Consider the following 22,123-nt stretch of genomic DNA (forward strand, 5'->3'; position numbering starts at 1 on the left):
TGCCTGCAGAGTTTGTAGTGAGGTTACAGATGAGATTGTCTAAGGAAGTTCTAGATATGGGACTGTGTAGGAGGAGGCTGCAGCTAGAAGTTAGAGAGTATGAGGGGTCCTGCTGGGGGAGGAAACGAATGTGAGGGTCTGGTATGTAGAAGGTGCATAAGGTATAGCGGAAGGTGGCCACCCTTCCTATTACTGTCCCCAGGACCTTTATGTCTGCTCACCCCTAAAATGCCTACCCACTTCTGTTGACAGACCCTGGATGAAAAGGCCCTCGGAGAAATCTCCGTGCCCATAGAGGTGGCTGAGGGTCTGCTGCAGGTTCTCCGTAATCGATTTGAGGGCAGCACCCTCAGCGACCTGCTCAACTCCCAGATCTACACTAAGTATGGGCTGCAACCTGATGAACTAAGCAGCTCATCTTCTTCACGAAGTCACCCATGTACTCCAGATCCAGAAGAGGAGTCCAGGTCGGAGGCCAAGTTCTCAGAGGAAGAGACTGAGTCCTCCAAAGCAAAGGCTGAGCCCCCTAAGGCAGAGGCAGAGCCTGCTAAAGGAAAAACTGAGCCCCCCATGGCACAGAGTGATTCACAGTTGTTTAACCAGCTTCTGGTGACTGAGGGGATGGCTCTGCCCCCCGAGATGAAGGAGGCAGCCAGTGGTGAGTCATATGCTGGGAGGAGAGGGCAAAGAAGTTGGAACAAGTCCTGGGTGGTCCCCAGATAAGTGGGTAATCAGAGTCGAGGGAAAGCCGTGGAGTAAGGTCCCATTTGCACAGGAAAATGCTGTGGAAGCATGCATCCATATTCCTTCCTTTGGCCTCGATTACATCTAATCATCTGTGGCTCCCTTTATTCAGTATCCCTGGAAAAGGAGGGTCCATTTTCCATAGTATCTTCATTTTTGTCGTTTGACTACTAAATCTTTCACACAGAATTGGAAAAGTTCTGAATGCAAGTTACAGTAATGAATAATGTATTAAATTGTCAGTAGGATAATTGGGCTTGATCTTTAAGTACTTCCAACTTAGAGGTACCACAGTTTTCTTAAGCCACTGCCTTTTCTTCATCAATTTCAGAAATGGCTAGAGCTTTGCGGGGTCCAGGTCCACGCAGCTCCCTGGAACAGCATGTGGCAGCGGTCATGGCCACTGTGCAGATATCCAGCTTGGACACAAGCCTGCAGCTTTCAGGGCTCTATGCCCTCTCTCAGGCTTTGGAGGAGGTCACTGAGCGGGACCACCCTCTGGTCCGTCCTGACAGATCCTTGAGGTTGGAATGGTGGTAGGGAGAGGTTTTGGTTTAAGTTGTCAGAGGGAAAGGAGGGTAGTAGGGAGGGAAGGAGCTATGAGATTAAGAATTAGAAAGGCTAGAGGTGAAAGAAGGGTCAGTCAGCCTGAGGATTAGCGGGAGGGTAGAATGTTATCATAGCTAATACTCTTGGAACACTTATTCTCTACTAGGCTCCGTGCTTAGAGTTTTACATGCATTCTCCCATTAAATCCTCCTATTACCTGAGGAAGCCATTCCTTTTCTTATTCCATTGTATGGGTGAGGAAACTGAGGCTTAGAAAAGGTAACTAACTTGCCCAGAATTTGACCGAAAGCAGAGCCAGGATTCAAACCTATAGGTCCTTTGACTCTAGAACTTGAGCTTTTTTCTTTTTTCTTTTCTTTTCTGTTCTTTTTTTCCCCTTACCTATTTTTTATTTTAAAAGTGTTTTGGTTTTCCTACTTCTTAATTATATAGAATGAAAAGTTAAAGTCCCTTTTCACCACAGTCAGTCTAGTGTGTATCCTTTAGACCTCCTCTTGATTTACATTTGTTAGTGCGTTTGGATATAGAACATTTTCCGAGTATGTATTTTAATATATGTAATTATACTCTGTATTTCTGCAGCTTTCCCCCACACTCAGTATGTCTCATGAGGGCTCTCCACGTCCATTCACATAGAGCTGCCTCATTAGGACTGCAGAGGACTCTGCAGTATGGTTATGTCCAAGTACAAATATAGGATTCTAATGGATCTGTTTTTCCACATGCCTGCCAATACTGGATGTTGCCATTTTTGAAACCTATCAGATTGACAAAATTTTAAATGTTATCTCTTAGTTTTAATTTCTTAGTTAGACATGTTTGCACACACTTGTAGTGTTTCTTCATCTATAAATAATGTGTCTTACCCGTTGCTCACTTTCTTATTAAGTCTTTGTCTTTTTCTTTCTTACTGATTTCTAGGAATGCTGGATATTAATTTGTTATTTATGTTTTAAATATAAGAAATCATGACTATAGAAGGGGATATGTATTTAAAGCATATTTGATTCACATTGTAGTCATCGTAAAGCTCATGAGAAAAGACAGATAAAAACAGAACTTTGCCAGTACCTTTATTTGCCTTCTTTCCCAGAATTTCTTCCTTTGTGTTCCTTTTCTACATAGCTCATAGGCACCTTCTCAGTATGCATCTCTGTCACTGTGGAGAAAGATGTTAATCTTGGCTTTTTTCCTCTTGTGATGCTCACTGTCTTTCAGGGACTCTGAGGGGAACTTTTTCCTTTCCTTCTGATTAGCATTTCTGCTGGACATGTTCTCTGACTCATGTGGCCTTATAACTTTGTGGATAGTGTCTTTCATTGTGATAAAGTTTTAGATTTTATGTTGCTATATTTTTCAACTTTCTTTAATGCTTCTCGTTTTTATGTCCTACTTAAGAGGGTCTATCCTATTCCAGGATTATAAAAATATTTCCCTATATTTTCTAAAAGTATTTATGATTTTGTTTTTCACATTTATTTTAGAACCTGTTTGCAGTTTGTTTTCGCAGGTGGAGTGAAGCAGAGTTCTAGCTTTAATTTTTTCAACTAGATAGCCAGGTGTTTCCATATCACGTTTTGCAGGTCCTTCCTGTCCTTACTGGCTGAGATGCCGTCTTTATCTCTTTTCTCATCTATTGATCCTTTTGGCTACCATGTATCATTTCCAGAGATTTAATTATTCTAAATTTGTATTTTGATAACTAGTAGGCAAGTCTACCATTATTTCTCTCCAAACATTCCTTTACTGTTCTTGCGTATTTTCTCTTCCTGTACCTGAATCTGTCATGTTTTTTAAAAACCTTTTAGGCATTTTGATAAAAATTACATTGAATTTGTAGACTTATTTGGGAAGATGAACCAGAGTTCCTAACCATTTTTGCTCTCTGCCTCCTTCTGGAAGTGAAGAGCCAGAGGCAGTTAGACTGCAGAGGAGAGGGGATCAGGAATGAGTCTAAGGCAAGGAGGGCAGGTTGGAAAGAGGTGAGGGTGCTGACTGGGTCCTGGTGAGTAGAGTTGGGCAGGAAGTCAGGCATGACTCTTGTGAGGGAAAACTCCAATGTCTCTTCTCTCTCAGAGAGAAGCTGGTGAAGACACTGGTGGAGCTGCTGACCAATCAGGTGGGAGAGAAGATGGTGGTGGTGCTGGCTCTGCGCCTCTTGTACCTGCTCATGACCAAGCATGAATGGCGCCCACTCTTTGCCAGGGAAGGCGGCATCTACGCTGTGCTGGTCTGCATGCAAGAATATAAGACTTCCGTCTTGGTGCAGCAGGCAGGGTTGGCGGTGAGTGGAACTGGGCCTAGCAGGAGTGAGTGATGGGCGAGATGGGTAGTGTAGGGGACTGCTAATCTCAAGGAGGTACTGTGGTGATTTAGACTAGAGAGAGGACCTCAACACAGAAAGATGCAGATGGATTTAAGAGTTCCAGCTGGACAGTCTTGGAGCTTGAGTACATGCTCAGAGAAAGGGAGAAGGATGTTTTTTTAAAAATGACTCCAGGTTTAAAATTGAGGAGGAAAGTGGATGAGGTGGCTATCTACTAAGTGGAGAATTTTGGGGGAGGAAGAGGTATGGGGAGAAGGTCAGGAATTGAGTTTTTAGATATGTCGAATTTCCCATGCCTTTTTAGTTACAATTAGGTGTCTGGTTAAAGACCAATTTTCTAGATGGGACAAAGTAGGTTTTCACCCTTTGGTCTGAGTGGTACCCTTACATGGAAAATACTCCCTCCCCAGATGTGGGTAAAATAAAACCAGCATTGGCTTTGCCTTGCTGCCTGGGTCTAGAAAATGGGAAGGGAGGCTCTTGTCCAGGGGAGCTTAACAGAAGAACTGGCTTTCTACTGCTCCAGAAAGAAGTCCTGGCTGGTAGGAGGTGTGGGCAGGGTGTGCTCTCGATAGCCTGAGGGACCTTGAGGGGGCCTGGTGCACCTCAATTCTGAGAACGATTCCAGCAGTGTAAGTGTGGCCAGGAGCATATGTACCCTTAGAGCAGGCCGTTCCAGGGAGAGGCCGGGAAACTCTTTCCTGAACGGGCCTATTAGGTGTTGTTCCTCCCAAGAGCAGCCAAACATTCATAGTCCAGGCCATGTCTGCTTAAAAAATTCCCTGATCTTTTCAAATTGCATGACCAAAATACAGCATTTGTCTTTAAATTCAACCTCTTGCCCTATAGCAAAATAGCATCATTTTGTTTATAACCAAGATCCACAGAATTCATCTGATTGGGACAGAGTGGAGTGGCCAAAGGGAGAAAGCCTCATTGCGAGACATCATTAACTTGTAGGATCCAGGCCTCCTAAGTGGGGATCATCCTAAGAATTATTTCTAATTCCTAGAGAGTTTCTTTTCAGGAGCCAGTCCTTTCACCAGGAGAGACATTCTCTACTCAACTGGTATAGTGTTCATATTAATTAATTTTTTCCTGTAGTACCAGCTGCATGAGTCCCCCAGAAGAGGGGGCGTCTGTCCCACTCAGTTAGCCTTGGTACTGGTAGAGAGAGGTTATGGACTGATATTAGCACCTTAGATTTAGATTAGCACCTTAGATATTAAGCCTTAGATTTTTTTGTGTGCTTTGTTTCATTTTGTTCTTTTTGTTATTTGACATTTGATGTCCCATCACTACCTCTTCCATTTCTATATTTTACTTGACCTATTTGCAAACAGTTCAGCTTCCCCAAAGTCTGAGGTTTGGAATGATAGCCTGGCTCTCCCCTTCTTCTGCGTGGTGGCTCTGCCCACTCCTAACTCTACTTCCACATTCTCCTTACAGGCGCTGAAGATGCTGGCCATTGCCAGCTCCTCGGAGATCCCCAATTTTGTTACTGGCCGAGATTCTGTTCACCCGTTATTTGATGCCCAGATGACCAGAGAGATCTTTGCCAGCATTGACTCAGCCACGCGCCCGGGTTCTGAGAGCCTGCTCCTTACCGTCCCTGCAGCTGTGATCCTCATGCTGAACACTGAGGGGTCAGGGCATCATCCTCCAAATTGCTAAGCCCTCAGCCCTGCTGCTTCCCTGCCCAAGTCTCGTGTTTTGCAGAAATTCCCCTTATGTTATTACCTCTGGGTAAAACATTGGTGGCCCTCTCTGACTGAGAGCAGAGACACTTCCTTCCTTCCTGGGGTTGAGAGGAGTGACCTGAGGGCAGGGGATCCCTGAAACCCTTGCCTCCGTGGCTGTAGGGCTTCTGCCTTGTTTACTTGCTTCCTATTTCCATTGCATTCACTCTGTCAATTTCTTCCTGGGTCACCTCCCTCCTCCCAGGTGCTCCTCTGCAGTGAGAAATGGCCTGCTCCTGCTCAACCTGCTTCTTTGCAACCACCACACTCTGGGAGACCAGATTATAACACGAGAGCTGAGAGACACCTTGTTCAAGCACTCAGGGGTAGCACTGGGGATAGAACCTATGCCCACCACACGCACTATCCTCATGATGCTTCTCAATCGCTACTCAGAGCCGCCGGGCAGTCCTGAGCATGCAGGTACCATTGTAGAGGGGGTGGTTCTGCTGAGGACTCAGACAGTGCCAGCCTGTGGTTTACTTTCTCATACCTTCCTGGAAGGACACAATGAAGCTTCGAGAAATGAGTGAGAATTGTAGTGCTCAAGTGAGGTCTTAAGTAGAACTTCCTGACTAAGAGGAGAGGGAGACCCTAGGTTCAGGGTAATTGCCTTCTAGAATGGCTTTAAACATATGAGGATTGCCATCTGCCTGGTCTGGGTTTGGTCTCGTCTTATTTCACATGGAAAGTTTGGTTGAAATGACTTCTAGAGGACGTGGTTCCATAGTGTATTGGTTAACATGTCTGCTTTACTCACAGAAGGTCCTGGGTTTGTGCCCCAGTAGAGGGATGGTCCATGGTATACAGCCATGCCATCCTAAATAAGTCCAAGGTCTGATCTCAGAAGCTAAGCAGGTTGGGCCTGGTTAGTACTTGGATGGGAGACCACCTAGGAAAACCAGGTGCTTTAGGCATAAATTAAAAAAAACTTTTTTTTAGGAAAAAAAAAATGACTTCTAGAGAGGCTTTCAAAGGAATTATAACTTATGGTACAGAAAATTTGTGACTAGACACATGAAATATTGATGTAATAGGTAAAAACCCCTTTGTTTTTAACAAACAAGTGAAAACCTAAGGTATGGGGGCAGGGGGGGTGGGGGGCGGGAAGATGAAATAAGCACATGTGTCTTTCAGTCTGTATATCTAAAGCCCCCATACCAGGCAGAACAGGGATGTAATAATAACATAACATCTATTGGCATATGTAACAGCATAGCTAACATTTAATGATAAAATGTAATTATGTGATCATAGAAGATTAAAAATGTGTAAACTTGACAGTGCTTGCCATACTAGGCTTTTTTTTTTTTTTTTTTTACATGTAGCTAGGTATATATTTGGGTCCAGAAAAGGAAATGCCCCACAGTTTGGTAGAAACTGCAGATATCCTCCAACTAGGAGGAAAATTTGGCAATGATTTTCAGGAACTGCCTATTTCTTGGTTTGACCAACTCGTATGAAGATGTTCATACGTATTTCCTTCCTCCTATGTGTCTGGGCAGCAACACTGGAGGCCCCCGGTGTCCAGGGCCAGGATGGGTCCCCTGAGCTGCTGATCCGATCCCTGGTGAGGGGCCCATCTGCAGAACTCCTCCTGGACTTGGAGCGTGTGTTGTGCCGTGAGGGTGGCCCAGGGGGCGCCATGAGGCCCCTCCTCAAGAGCCTCCAGCAGGAGACCCAGCCCTTCCTCCTGTTACTGCGGACTCTGGATGCCCCTGGACCCAACAAAACTCTGCTGCTGACCTCGCTGAGGTGAGGGGCCTGTTGGACCCCGGTGCGTGGGAGGCAAGGGGAGATGGCAGGCTGTAGAGACTTCATTTGTTTCCATCCCTTTACCAGGGTCATGACCCGGCTGCTGGATTACTCTGAGGCGATGGCCCTCCCCTGGCATGAGGTCTTAGAGCCCTGCCTCAATTGCCTGAGTGGCCCCAGCAGTGACTCTGAGGTACCAGTGCCCTTGCAAGTGTGGGGGAGGGAAAGGTAGCCTTTGGGGCATCAGCTACCTCTGTAGGGCACAGCATAGCCTTTCTGGATGTGTCTGGACACTGGGAAGGGTGGGTAAGAAGGAGAAGGCTAATGACATTTAAGAGTCTCCAGAACTGGGACCTTTGAAGTACAGGCACACCTCAAAGGTATTGCAGGCTCAATTCTAGACCACTGTAGTAAAGTGAGCATCGTGACAAAATTGTGATTTTTTTGCTGGTGGAGGGTCTTGCCTTTGATTGGCAAAAAACACAACATCTGTGAAGCACAGTAAAGCAAAGCGCAATAAAACGTGGTAAGCCTGTATTAACCTATTGACTTCATGTGGATTTTAGATTGTATATTTAGGAGAAGCCCTTATTCAGCAATCTAAACATTCCTTGCTCTTCACCCTTTAGGGTTCGTGCATTGTGAGCGAGTGTTAGGCCCCTAGGTTGGCTCTTGAGATAATTTGGTCCTGGCAGGAAGGGCCCTGGGAAGCTGAGCCCCACTCCTGCCATCTCACTCCAGAATCCCAGCACCCCAGGCTTCTGTTCCAACCTGTCTGTGGTATTCTTCTTTCCCTGGGCTTCTGAGTTTCTCCAAAATCTCAGCCACCACATTCTCTTTATTAAACCTATCCTTCCTCAACCCTTATGTGGCCTGCCTATGTTTCCCATACTAATCTTTGTCACTCTGGGCTCAGATCGTTCAGGAGCTGCTCTGCTTCCTACATCGCCTGGCCTCAATGCACAAGGACTATGCAGTGGTACTCTGTTGCTTGGGAGCCAAAGAGGCCCTCTCCAAAGTCCTGGACAAACACTCGGCTCAGCTGCTGCTGGCCTGCGAGCTTCGGGACCTGGTGACGGAGTGTGAAAAACACGCCCAGCTCTATAGTAGCCTCACCTCCAGTATCCTGGCTGGCTGCATTCAGGTAAGGAGGATCATAAGTACAGAACTAAGGGAAACTGTAAGCCAGGAGCGGGGGAAGGGGATTCAGTGTGTGACCCCATTTGGTATCCTGGTTTGGCCTGAGTGGTAGCAAATCTTGGGTACTATTTCTCAACCTTTACCCCACATGGTCCTGTTCTGCCAGAATTTAGGGAAAAGATGGGTTAGGTGTTTTGTTGCTCCCTAAGTCTTTATCCATATATCTCTGTGTTTTCCCCTTCCCTTTCTTATATTCCGGCTGCAGATGGTGCTGGGCCAGATCGAAGATCACAGACGAACCCACCAACCCATCAACATCCCCTTCTTTGACGTGTTCCTTAGGCATCTCTGCCAGGGTTCGTGTCCCAATCTGCTTTCTCCTGGCTCCCACCCCAGTATCTCTTCTCGCCTTCCCTTCCCTCTCTCTAGTCCCGTTCCTTTTTTCTCTCTTAACTAACCAGGCTGTGACTGCCACCCCTTCCCACTTGCCCCCAGGCTCCAGTGTGGAAGTGAAGGAGGACAAGTGCTGGGAGAAGGTGGAGGTGTCCTCCAACCCGCACCGGGCCAGCAAGCTGACGGACCGCAACCCCAAGACCTACTGGGAGTCCAATGGCAGCACCGGCTCCCACTACATCACCTTGCACATGCACCGTGGTGTTCTTGTTAGGTGTGAACACACCCACATACACAAAACTATCTGTAACCCCTGAGGAATATGCACAAACCTATTTTGTGCAGTGAATATATAGACACATCATAGACTTGCCTTCTCTGTGCTAGGTATAGACATCCCCTCACTCCCTCAGCCTGGTAATGTGCTCCTGCAACAGGTACAGATGTCACTCCCTGTGCCTGATGTTGAGGGGGATTGATAACTTACTTATCCACTCTTCCATGGGCATTGGTTTAATGCATACTCAGTGCCAGGCACTGTGCAAAGGTGTGGAGCTACAAGGACAATAAGATATGGGACCTGTCTTCAGGGAACTTGCAGTCAAGTTGGGGAGCCAGGCTGGAAAATCACTAAGAGCATAGAGTAAGAAAAAGCATTATGGTCAACATGTGCATTGGATCATGAAGCCAACTGAGAGGTCAGAGAAGGCCTCCAGAAGGAGGGGTTGACCGAACTGAGTTTTGAAGTAGAAAATGGTGAGGTAAAGAGGGGACAATGGATATTCCAGACAGAGATGGCACATGTGCAAAATGGAAGAAAGAAACAGGATGATGTATTTGGGGAAAGTTTAACTAAATGTGTTTGACAGGAATGAAGGGTGTGTCTAGTGAAGTAGTACGCGGTGAAGCCAAAAAACTAGGTTGAGCCAGATCACAAAGAGTTTTATGAGCTAAGAAGTGTGAGCTTTATTCTGAAACTTGGGAAGCCATTGAAGGATTTTAAAAAAGGAAGACAAAACTTAGATTTTTTTTTTATTATTCAGAAACCTCATTCTGGCAATCATGGGTTTGGAGGCCAGGAGAAAAAGTAGAAAGGTTTATGCAGTGGTATAGTTGAGAAATGATGAATGTCTTAGGCAGAGAGAATGGGAATAGCTAGGAGATTATGGACTGGGAGATCTTAAGAGGCAGAGTCTGCAGGACTTGCTATTGACTAGATGAGGGAAGCCAACAGAGGGAAAAGTCACAGTGACAGTGTTCTATTTGAGTACTGAGTGGATGTCAGTTTTCTTTCCCAGGAGAGAGAAATAGGAAGATGGGCGGATTTCTGTGGACAGATGATTGTTCCATATGGACATGTTGACTGAGGTACCTGTGGGGCCTGACGTGGAAATACACAGCACAGAAGCTCAGGAGAGTGGTCTAGGGTAGAGATGTGCATTTGGAGTCATTAGAGTATTTTTGGTTGAAATTCTGGGTTTCAATGAAATTGCTTTGGGGGAAGATAAAGGCAAGAGCAGAGGGTCTGGGGAAGACTGATGCTTAAACAGAGGAACAAGTCTGAGGAGGAAGTAGTGGAAGTCATTTTGAACTTAGAGCAGGGTCTTGCTTCTGACTTATTCCTTTCACCTCTCCCAGGCAGCTGACTCTGCTGGTGGCCAGTGAGGACTCAAGTTACATGCCGGCCAGGGTGGTGGTGTTTGGTGGTGACAGTACCAGCTGCATCAGCACTGAGCTCAATACGGTGGGGACCCTGGTGCCCGCGTCTCCTTTCATTTTACTCTCCATCCTTCTGTTTGTCCCAGGGCCTTATCAGAAGGACCCAGTCCCTGGAGAATTCCCATATCCCTTACTCCTGGGCAGGCACTGCCTTCTAAGCAGTGAGAGTGGAATTAAGAGATGTGGAGCCATGTAGATCCACGGGTTCAGTGCAGGAGCAGTGATGGGCACACATCGTCACAAATTTGGCTGCTGTCAACAGTCCTTCCAACCTCACTTCTGGAGGTGTCAGCTCTTTCTCTCCCTCTTCTTCCTACCCCTCCAGGTGAATGTGGTGCCCTCTGCCAGCCGGGTGATCCTCCTGGAGAACCTGAACCGCTTCTGGCCTGTCATCCAGATCCGTATAAAGCGCTGCCAGCAGGTATGGCAAGGGAAGAGGCAGGGGGCTGGGGATCAGGAGGTAGACAGCGTCTCTGTAGTGGCTGCGTTGGCCAGTGTTTGGGAGCTAGGCTTAGGCCAAAGTTCTTCCTTAGTCTTCTTGGGGATGGGCCAAGAGCCTATGGAGTTGTAGAGATGTGGGACCCTCTCGAGTAGCTCTAGGGAACTCAGAGTATGAGGCCTGGCTTTGGTAGTGCTTGGTGGTTGGGTGGCTTAGGTGACAGATAAGTCTGTGCATGTTACAGGGTGGCATCGACACCCGAGTTCGGGGTGTGGAGGTGCTGGGCCCCAAGCCCACTTTCTGGCCACTATTCCGAGAGCAGCTGTGTCGCCGTACATGTCTCTTCTACACAATTTGGGCACAAGCCTGGAGCCGGGACATAGCAGAGGATCGCAGGCGCCTCCTCCAGCTGTGTCCCAGGTGGGTGGGGCAGGAGGTAGGCAGGGTTGAAAGCAGGAGGGGAGGCCGTTAAAGGAGCATGACACTGTGAAGGAGATATGTCCTTGTGGGAGTCTGGAAGGTAAAGCAGCAGCGAGGACGTGAGGAGAAAGTGAACATAGGTGAGAAGTGTGTGCAGCTACGGGAGAGCTGGGGAAGGGATGGAGCATGGGGTGATTGGGAGTTGATTGCACTTGAGTGGAGGCCTCAAGGGAATCTGTACCTTTAATCTTTGACCACACACTGTTTATTTCAAGACTGAACAGGGTTTTGCGCCACGAGCAGAATTTTGCTGATCGCTTCCTCCCTGATGATGAGGCCGCCCAAGCACTGGGCAAGACCTGCTGGGAGGCACTGGTCAGCCCCCTGGTGCAGAACATCACCTCCCCCGGTAACCATCCCGACCCCTGGCCCCACTAACCTGCTCCTGTCATTATTCCCAGGGACCGTCTGAGTTAATGCTCTTGGTTCTCTTGGTTCCTGTCTTTATCCCTGAAGGCCCGTCACCTCAGTGTTCCTTTCCCTCCTGCCCCTGGGACTGCTCTCTGAGACTCTGGTATTTGAATCTTCCCCTCTACCCCACCCCCAGCCTGTTACTTTATCCCCAGACTCCAGCTGAAGCAAACCTTGGTGTGGGGAGAACTAGGGCCCTGCTGCCCCCAAACCTGTTTGTACAGTTACTCCTTTTGTCTCCTCCTGGGCCGTCTGTTCCCCATTTCCCACGTAGACCCGTTCCTAAACTATCTTCTTTTAGACGCGGAAGGTGTGAGCTCCCTGGGATGGCTGCTGGGTCAGTACTTAGAGCAGAGGCAGAGCTCTCGGAACCCCCGGAGTCGAGCAGCATCCTTTGCCTCTCGAGTTCGTCGCCTTTGCCACTTGCTGGTGCATGTGGAGCCTCCTCCTGGTCTTTCTCCTGAGCCATCCACTCAGCCTTGTAAGTCACACCTGTGGCCAGTTGAGCTAAGAATTTGGGCAGCAGTGATATCTGGCTCCTCCCCTCCTGGATTTTACTTTTCTGTGCCACTTTGTTTTGGGTATTTCCAGGGGTCAGTACCCAAGACCCCAGGAATCACCAGCGGCTCAGATGGAACCCCTTCCTTTGCCCTCTGTCTCCATAGTCAGCAAGAACAGTAAGGGTCGGGATCGGAGCCCTGGGCCTTCACCAGTTCTTCCAAGCAGCAGCCTGAGGAATCTAACGCAGTGCTGGCTGAGCGTGGTACAGGAGCAGGTGGGCAGAAGGAAGCTGAACTCTAGCAGGGGAAGGGTTGGGGAGTGGTGGTCTGCTAGGCTCTTCACATATGGGGACTTTCATTTATGGTATTTTTTGTCCCTTCTCCTCAGGTCAGCAGGTTCCTGGCTGCAACCTGGAGGGCCCCAGACTTCGTCCCTCGTTACTGTATACTCTATGAGCACTTGCAGAGAGCAGGCTCAGAGCTCTTTGGGCCTCGGGCAGCCTTCACACTGGCCCTGCGCAGTGGCTTCTCGGGTGCCTTGCTGCAGCAGTCCTTCCTCACGGCCACTCACGTGAGTATCACCAGCCTCCCAATCAGTGGGGCTGTAGGCTCATACCTGAGGCTCATCTCTTTCTGGTTATTATTCTTTCACTCCCCACTCTCCTCCTCTACTCCCTCTTCACGGTTCACTCACGCCCTTTCCATTGCCTCAGATAAGTGAGCAGTTTGCGAGGCACATCGATCAACAGATCCAGAGCCACCTGATTGGTGGGGCCCCTAGAGTGGAAATGCTGGGGCAGCTTCAGCAGCACCTGGAGCCCATCATGGTCCTTTCTGGCCTGGAGCTGGCCACTACTTTTGAGCACTTCTACCAGTGAGTACAGGTCTGGAGAGGTAGAGAATGGGAGGCTGAGAGTCTAGAGAGGACAAAGATTTTAGTTTTAGAGGAAAGATGAGGGAGGAGGTGAAGGGTGGAGGGAGGAGAGATTAAGATCCAGAGATGGCCTTGGCATTTGTGGATGGGGAGTGGGAAGGAAGAGGTGAGGTAGGGCCTGTGTGTGACTCAGGCCGGCTGCAACAGAGGGACTATGTTCTTAAGGGGGAGGCTGGGCCATACAAAGTGCCCACACTGAGGCCTGGGCTGTGTGTGCTGCAGGCACTACATGGCGGACCGTCTCCTGAGCCTGGGCTCGAGCTGGCTGGAGGGGGCTGTGCTGGAGCAGATCGGTCCCTGCTTCCCCAACCGCCTCCCCCAGCAGATGCTGCGGAGCCTGAGCACCTCTGAGGAGCTGCAGCGCCAGTTCCACCTCTTCCAACTCCAGCAGCTTGACAAGCTGCTCTTGGAGCAGGAGAATGAGGAAGAACAGGGCCTAGAAGAAGAAGAGGTAAGAGCAAGGGAAGAGAGTGGGAGAACAGAACAGGAGGAGACTAGACCAAAGAAGGGGGCCCAAGAGCCCTTGAAATCCTTCTGTTTCTCAGGAGGAAGAGGAGAAAGAGGAGGCTGAGAAAGAACTATTTATTGAAGATCCAAGTCCAACAGTTTCTGTACTGATCCTGTCACCACGCTGCTGGCCGGTCTCCCCACTCTGCTACCTGTACCATCCCAGAAAGTGCCTTCCCACAGAATTCTGTGATGCCCTTGACTGCTTCTCCAATTTCTACAGCCAGAGTGAGGAGATAGAGACAGGCAACTGGAGATTGGGGTGAGATTTGGGGTGGCAAGAGAGGAAGAGGAGAGGACCTTTGGACAGGAATGTGTAGATGAAAAGAAACATAGTCTCTAGGGACTATAGGTTTCTAGGGAAGGGTGAAAAAGTGTGGGTTAGATCTTCATTAATTCCTCTCATTATTTCTTTCAACATTGTTTGAATTTGTTCTATTTTTCTTTTCTAATTTCAAGTTTCATGCTTAGTCTTTTTAGACTTCTTTCTAAATAAAAGTATTTAAGGCTATTTATTTCCCTCTCAATATTGCTTTAACTGCATTCTGTAAGATTTTGGGATTTGTTTTTTTAGATTTTTTTTTTTATTGAGGTATAATTAGTATTTAGTATAGTACACAAATCTTAATTATGACTTAATTTTATATCCATATGTATTCCCGTAACCATCCCCCCATATCAAGATGCAGAATACTTCCAGCACCCCCAAAGGCTTCCTCTTTCATGTCTCCATTTTAGTCAGTACCTTCTTCCAAGAGAAACAGTTATTCTTCCCTGTCGCCATAGATTTTTGCCTGTATTTGAACATTATGTGAATGGAAACATAGAGTATATATTCTGCTATGTTTGGTTTCCTTTACTTAATGTGTGTGGGAGTGATCCAGGTTTTATCATTACTTTGTTCTTTTGTGTTGCTGAGTCATATTCCGTTGTAGGATTATATTTACCCTTTCTGCTGCTGATGGACATTTGGGATGTGGAATGAGTTTTTATTACGTAGTATTTTTATAATTTTTTAGTTCAGAGACTTTTCTAATTTCCATTATTTCTTGATTTATTAGTTTTTTAGAAGTAGATTTAAAACTTGCCAAGTAAATTTTGTTTCATTTGTTTAGTTATCTTTTTGCTTTAGATTTCAGCCTTCATTCCACTGTGACCAAAGAACATGGTTTCTGAGATTCTGAATCTTTTCAATTTATTGAGACTTCATTTATGGCCAAATAGATGGCCAAATTTTGTGTGTTCCACATGTAGTTAAGAAAAATATATGTTTTTCAACTACATATGCAGGGTTCTACATATTTCACTGAATTGACTTTGTTAATTACGTTATTCAAATCTTCTGTAAACTTACTTATTTTTGTCTGCTTAATCTGTTACTGAGAGAGGTATGCTAAAATTTTCCATTATGATAGTGATTTTTAAATTTCTAAATATGTAAATTTTGCTTTATATATTTTTGTCTATGTTATTACATACAACTTTAAAGTCATTTAACAGTGCCATCCAATAGAACTTTTTGCAGTGATGGAAAAGTTCTTCACTGTTCAACATGGTAGCCATGTGTGGCTATTGAGCACTTGAAAATATGACTGATTCAACTGAGAAACTGAATAATTTGATTTCCTTTAACCACATGTGGCTAGTGGCAACCACAATGGACTATGCAGGTTTAGAATCTTCATAGTTAATTAAACCTTATTATTATGAAGTGACCTTCTTTCTAGTAAAGCTCTTAAAGTCTAGTTTTATCTGGTATTAATAACACCAGCTTTCTTTAGTATTTTTCTATTATATCTTTTACTATTATTTTACTTTTTGTTTGGATAGATCATTCTTTTAGGTCCCTTTTATTCTGGTATCATAAGAATAATATAGGATGTGGTTCCATAGTGTAGCGGTTAGCATGTCTGCTTTACATGCGGAAGGTCCTGGATTTGCTGCTCAGTGGAGCCACAGTCTCCATGGTATACGGCCATACTACCCTGAACAAGTCCGATGTCCGATCTTGGAAGCTAAGCAGTGTTGGGTCTGGTTAGTATTTGGATGGGGAACCACTTAGGAAGACCAGGTGCTTGCTGTAAGCATAAGTAAAAAAAAAGTTAAAAATAAATAAAAGTTAAAAAAAAATAATGTAAAATTTGCCATTTTAACCACTTTAAATGTATAATTCATTTATCCTTTTACTTAAAAATGTTTTTTATTTAGAAATATCCAATTTACAGAAAAATTTTAAGACTATTACAAAGAACACCCATGTACTCTATCCAAGTTTACCTTTTGTTAACATTTTGCCCACTTTGCTTTTATCATTTGCTCTTTGTATATATATATGCATTTATATAAATGTGTGTATATGTATGTACATGTAAATGTGTATATATGCATGTAACTGTATATATGTACATATATATTACATGTATACCCCCCCACACGCATATATATATACACACACTTTTTCCCCTGAACCATTGAGAGTAAATTGCATATATGCTGGCCTTTTGCCCCTAAGTACTTTTTCCTAAGAATAAAGGTATTCCATTACATAGCCACAATTCCTTTATCAAGTTCAAAAATTTAACATTGATATAATACTTTAGTTTACTTTCCATATTCTACTTTTGTCAACTGACTTCATAATGTCTTCTCTCTTTTTGTTTTTTAGTGCAGGACAAGATTCAGTCTAGGATCACTCATTATGTTTTTATGTTTAGTTGTCATGTTTCTAGTCTCCTTTAATCTGGAACAATTCCTCAGCTTTTCTATGCCTTTTATGACATTGACATTTTTGCAGAATTAGTCCTTTAAAATTTTCTAAATTGTTTCTCATTTTAAATTTGTATGGTATTTCCTCATGATTAGATTCAGATTATGCATTCCTGGCCAGAATACTAAGTAAGTGACGTTATATACTTCTCAGGGTATTACATTTGGAATCACGCAATTTCCATGGTTCCTCTTTTGTGATATTAATTTTGACAACCTGGTCAAGAGATTGTTTGATTTCTCTACTATATAGTTAACATTTTTTTCTCACTACTGTTAATAAGCAATCTGCCAGGGGAGATACTGTAAAACTATGCCAGTATACTCTCATCATCATTTTCCCCACTATCAATTTACTTTTACCTTTGCCATATTCATATTTTAGGCATGTGTCTTGTAAATACCTAGAATTTATTTTGTGTTCAACCTAATGATCTCTCTTTTTACGTTGTTAATCTTAGCCAATTTATAATGACTATGAATGAGGATATATTTGGCTTTTATTTCTAAGCCCTCATTTTGTGTATTAGTTTACCCTTCTTATATTTTAAAATTCTAGTTCACATACACAAAAGAACATATAAAACATATGTACAGTTAAAAGAATAATAATAAATTGAATACCTTTATAGATATGATGGTACCCTGGATTTTTGTGCTTTTTTTTTTCTTCTTTTGGATTGATTTTTTTTTTTTTTCCTTTTTTGTCTCTCTGTTTTGGAAGTTACGCATTCTATTTCTATTGTCGATTACCTTTATATTTTTAATCTGTATGTTTGACTTGTTAATAACATCCCTTCCCATCTTCCTGAACAATAAACAAACCATAGAAAATCTTAATTATAGCTCTAACTCCCATCTTGCTTGTTACTGTTGTTCCGTATTTTAGAGTTATATATTTTTAGTCATTGTTATTGTTGTTTCATCAGTTGATGTTTAGATTTGCCATCATACCAACTGCTTTAGTCACTATTCCTTGTGTATCTTGATCCTTGTTTTTGAATTCAATTTTTTTTCTTGAATTCCATCCTCTAGAAATCTCTCCATTGAGGGAGTATTGATGTATTGGTGGAAAACTTTATTAGTTTTTGTTTGAAAATGGTTTATTTTTACTCTCATTTAAAAAATGTTTTTACTGTGATAAATTTCAGACATAGGCAAAAGTAGATGGAATAGATAAACTCCATTATACCAACATATACCGATTCATGGCCAGTCTTGTTTTATCTATACCCCTACCCACTTTCCCCAGCCCTCAAATTTAAAAGATAAGGGCTCCGTTTTTAAAAGCAAGGACACAACAGTTATCAAACCTTTAGAAGTTAATAGTTCCAATATCATCAAATATACAGTTATTCATAGTTCCCTAATTATCTCATTTTTAAAATTAGGGGTTTTTTTTTGTTTATTGAGGATCCAAACAAATGCCACACATTGCATTTGATTGAGTTACATCTTTCATCTCCCTTAATCTATAGGTTCCTGCCTCCCCTATTTCTCCCTTTGCAATTGTTTGTGGAGGAAACTGGATTCTTTGCCAAATAGAGTTGTTGACAGGCTAGATTTTGCTGATTGTATCCACATTGTGTTTGCTAGCATGTTCCTCTGTCATCTTTATTTCTTGAAAACTGATATTTAGCTGGAGAAGCTTATTCAGATTCAGATTTGATTTCTTGGGCAAGAACACTTCCTGGATGGTATTGTGTACTTCTATAAGGAGGCTTGTTACTTATGTCTCTCTTGATGATGTTCAGATGGATCAAGAGATTTCAAGATTGTCTGTGTGATGTACACGTTATATAAAATCTCCTATCAGCTTTTCACTAGGCAGTCATTATTATTATTGCTTAGGTCTATCATTTCATTAGGGTTTACGAACTAGTGATATTCTAGTTTTGTCATTCCTTCATGTATTAGCTGGAGTACTTTTTCTATGAAGAGAAACTTCCTCTTGTCAACTTTTTAGTTACCCTGAAGTACAGTTTATACAGGAAAGGCTTGATTCTTTCCTCTTCCCCTTTATTTTGAACCAGTTTTCAAAATAATGTGTTAGTTTTCTAGTGTCCTCCAAAGATGACCAATGAGGTCTTTAAAATAAATATGTCATTACGAACTCATGGATTTTTAAAATATTTCATGTGTTTCAATTCATCGCAGGCGTTATTTTATTTATTTATTTTTTTTAATGTTAAAATTGTCCCATCTTTGGCCAGAGAGCACTTGTCACGTTGGCTCCTTTTGATTCTCCAGTGCTCCTTCTCTTTGACAGCATCATTGTTTTCTAGTATGAGCAAACATCACAGGCTCACTCATAGGAGGAAGAAGAGACCCAGCCTAGTGAGTCTTTAAAACTGTCAGCTCCTTAAGGGTAAAACCCAGGTCTCTCTGGTATATTTTCCATGGAGCCTGCCTGGCACAAGGGCTAGTCAAGGGTGGGCTCCCAAATTCCTGTAGGTTGCCAGGGAGGCAGCACAGAGGAAGCCGAACTCTGGAAGCTTGACAAGGCATCTCTATGTCTGTAAGTGATAGGGACCTTCTCCCCACAGAGACTAGCAGAAACAAACCTTAACTTAATGGCATACCCTCGCCTCAACACCTAACTCCCTATTTTCCCTACTCTTGTCTCTGTCCTTCTCCTTGACACTTTCCCAGGTCAGAACCATCCAGTCCTGGACATGGGACCACATCGGCGACTGCAGTGGACATGGCTGGGCCAGGCTGAGCTGCAGTTTGGGGACCAGACCCTGCATGTGTCTACTGTGCAGATGTGGCTGCTGTTGACTTTCAATCAGACAGAGGTGCCTCAGCTCTTCAGCCTCTTGTCTATTTTCTGTTTCCCCCTGTCTGCCACCGTTCTCCTAACTCCATTTGTCCTTCCATTCTTTCTTCCCTCTTATTTTCTTTTCCCTTGACTATTTCCTTCTGATGGCTGTTTCTCCTCACCAGGAGGTGTCAGTAGAAACCTTGCTGAAGAATTCCGACCTCACCCCAGAGCTGCTGCTCCAGGCACTTCTGCCTCTCACCTCTGAGAATGGCCCTTTGACCCTGCACGAGGGTCAAGACTTTCCACATGGGGGTAGGTCAATGGGGGCTGACCTGAGACCATGCTCACAGGGAATAGGGCTCTCAGGGTGGGGGGGTGGTATAATAGGGAATGAGATTAGGGTCCCCTTTACCTCCACTCATCTGTTCCTTCCCCTTCTTGGGTATTGACTGGGAGTATATTCCAGGTGTGCTGCGGCTTCGTGAACCTGGGCTCCGGCCCTGTAGGGAGGCCCTGTGGCTGATACCTCCCCAGAGGTACCTGAATGTAGAGGAGGATGAGGGCCGAACCCTGGAACAGAAGAGGAACCTCTTGAGCTGTCTTCTTGTCCGTATTCTCAAAGCCCATGGGGAAAAGGGCCTCCACATTGATCAGCTGGTTTGTCTGGTAGGCTGAGAGGAGACCATGAAGTTGGGAGAGGGAGGGAGTTATGTTTAGGGTTGGGGATTAGAGCCAGGGGTCACCCCAAGGGAAGGTAAACTCTCTTATTATGAGAACTCAAAGGGTTATGTTTCTGTCTGGGTTTTCTATTCCTGACAGGGCAGGTAGACTGAAGATAGAGATAAGACATGAATGTTTACCATGTGCCAAGCCCTAAATCTGAGTTTGCATTAAGTCATGTAATCCACACAATTCTGTGAGATAGGTGGTGGTATTATCATCATCATCATCATCATCATCATCATCATCATCATCCCTATTTGACAGATAAGAAAAATGAGGCATGAGGGAGTAAAGTATTCGTAGTCACACAGCTGTTAGGTAGCAGAGCTGGTCATTGAAGCCAGGCAGACTGGCTCTTCTAGGTAAAAGTGGCTTGCCTGTTTTCTTTCCTCCTGTTCAGGTGCTAGAGGCCTGGCAGAAGGGTCCAAACCCCCCTGGAAGCCTGGGCCGCGCTGTTGCTGGGGGTGTGGCCTGTACCAGTACAGATGTCCTCTCTTGCATCCTGCACCTCCTGGGCCAGGGCTATGTGGAACGGCGCGATGACCGGCCCCAGATCCTGATGTATGCGACCCCAGAGCCCATTGGGCCCTGCCGGGGTCAGGCAGAGGTCCCCTTCTGTGGCAGCCAGACCACCGAGACCTCCAAGCCTAGGTAGCCACCTCCAGCCTCATCCCCCTGCTGCAAGGGCTCTAGGCCAGGAGAGAATGGGCTCCCCATGACAGATGGCACCACAGTAACTTGGAAGGGGTTGTAGTGCCAAAGCCAGGCTCTCTTGTGGAGAAACACTTCGTTTCTTTCTTTATCTAACCCCATTTTCCCTCTGCCTGTTATTTCCCCCATTTTGATCATCCTCATTCACCTTCCTAGTGCCGTCACCCCCTTCTTCTCCTTTCTAATCAAGGGCTTTGCTGTCCCCATCCTCCTAGAGCCAGCCCATAGGCAAGGGACCCAGACATGTAAGCTCCTTTATATATCTCTCTCATTCTAAGCAAATATAAAATATTATGCGGTATGTGTTGAGTGCGAATTATGCACTCCGCTCAGTGAAATATACAAACTCTAGTTTTTGGGAAGACTGTTCTACAGAGGAATTTGCCATAGGGATCCCCTAATTAGCTGGTACCAGTAAAGCTTTTTACATCAGATCCAGTTCAGCAGGAGTTGTTCCAGCGCTGCTTTGATGCCTGCTTTTTGCATTGTATATAAAATGAGTTCTCTACAGTCATCTTTCTCCAACTTTCACATATATAACATTACCTGAGGATCTTTTTAAAATGCAGATCTCGATTCAGTACAGCTCCCTGTGATACCTGTGCTGCTGGTCTACAGACCATACTTTAGTAAGGCTGTGGACTACTCTTTCTCACCAGATGTGCTGGTAGCTTTTTAGATGGGACCTACAATGGGACTGTCCCATCTACCGTAGGTCAGTTAGTATCCTAACCCCTGTCCACTAGATTCCTGTAGTGCCCCCAATCATTGTGTCAAACAGCCCTACCCCTACACCTACAGATGCTTCTGTGGAGGGCCCTGCTCTGACAGTTGGCTTGGGTGGTTATCCTCAGGCTGGTTAAGCAAGCAGACAGACACAGGGGTATGCAAGTGGGGAGCTGGGGCCAAAGTGGGGTTCAGTTAGTATGTTGGATAAGCAGGGTAGGGAGACTGACAACTGCCTCTTCTTTCTCCCTAAGCCCAGAAGCTTTGGCTGCCCTGGCGTCTCTTCAGCTGCCTGCAGGCCGTACCATGAGCCCCCAAGAGGTGGAAGGGTTGATGGAGCAGACGGTGCGGCAAGTGCAGGAGACGCTGAACTTAGAGCCAGATGTGGCTCAGCACCTTTTGGCTCATTCCCACTGGGGCGCCGAACAGCTGCTGCAGAGCTACAGTGATAACCCCGAGCCACTGCTGCTGGCGGCTGGATTGTGCGTGCCCCAGCCTCAGGCTGCTCCCACGTGCCCCGACCACTGTCCTGTCTGTGTCAGCCCCCTGGAGCCCAACGATGACTTGCCCTCTCTCTGCTGCATGCACTACTGCTGCAAGGTGAGGCCTGTCAGCTTCTCTTGTGTCCTAACTTTCCACTTGAACATATTCCTTGGAAACTATTGGTTCTAGCCCCTGTGCTGCCATTTCCTAACCCGAGTAATGTTGGACAAGTCTCTTGGTCCCTCTTAAACTTTTGTCATCTGCCTTGACATTCTGAAGCGTGGTTGTTAGGA

General features: G+C 45.2%; 1 protein-coding gene across 2 annotated transcripts in view; it reads left to right on the plus strand.

The window, feature by feature from the left end:
• CUL9 (cullin 9) overlaps positions 1-22,123 on the plus strand; it is a 36,907-nt gene that overhangs the window by 5,018 nt on the left and 9,766 nt on the right. For both annotated transcript variants that reach the window (XM_016128678.2, XM_036218313.1), the window contains exons 7-31: positions 253-658; positions 1,076-1,268; positions 3,391-3,598; positions 5,090-5,286; positions 5,585-5,802; positions 6,885-7,134; positions 7,222-7,327; positions 8,051-8,278; positions 8,540-8,630; positions 8,770-8,941; positions 10,306-10,411; positions 10,712-10,807; positions 11,070-11,245; positions 11,521-11,654; positions 12,018-12,197; positions 12,382-12,491; positions 12,605-12,787; positions 12,930-13,090; positions 13,373-13,601; positions 13,696-13,885; positions 19,076-19,221; positions 19,370-19,499; positions 19,654-19,853; positions 20,311-20,561; positions 21,602-21,947. In XM_016128678.2, the coding sequence (XP_015984164.2) occupies positions 253-658; positions 1,076-1,268; positions 3,391-3,598; positions 5,090-5,286; positions 5,585-5,802; positions 6,885-7,134; positions 7,222-7,327; positions 8,051-8,278; positions 8,540-8,630; positions 8,770-8,941; positions 10,306-10,411; positions 10,712-10,807; positions 11,070-11,245; positions 11,521-11,654; positions 12,018-12,197; positions 12,382-12,491; positions 12,605-12,787; positions 12,930-13,090; positions 13,373-13,601; positions 13,696-13,885; positions 19,076-19,221; positions 19,370-19,499; positions 19,654-19,853; positions 20,311-20,561; positions 21,602-21,947 (4,707 nt within the window). The remainder of the gene's footprint in view (positions 1-252; positions 659-1,075; positions 1,269-3,390; positions 3,599-5,089; positions 5,287-5,584; positions 5,803-6,884; positions 7,135-7,221; positions 7,328-8,050; positions 8,279-8,539; positions 8,631-8,769; positions 8,942-10,305; positions 10,412-10,711; positions 10,808-11,069; positions 11,246-11,520; positions 11,655-12,017; positions 12,198-12,381; positions 12,492-12,604; positions 12,788-12,929; positions 13,091-13,372; positions 13,602-13,695; positions 13,886-19,075; positions 19,222-19,369; positions 19,500-19,653; positions 19,854-20,310; positions 20,562-21,601; positions 21,948-22,123) is intronic.

This window comes from Rousettus aegyptiacus, unplaced genomic scaffold (assembly GCF_014176215.1).
Source record: "Rousettus aegyptiacus isolate mRouAeg1 unplaced genomic scaffold, mRouAeg1.p scaffold_m13_p_1, whole genome shotgun sequence".
NCBI classification, from domain to species: domain Eukaryota; kingdom Metazoa; phylum Chordata; class Mammalia; order Chiroptera; family Pteropodidae; genus Rousettus; species Rousettus aegyptiacus.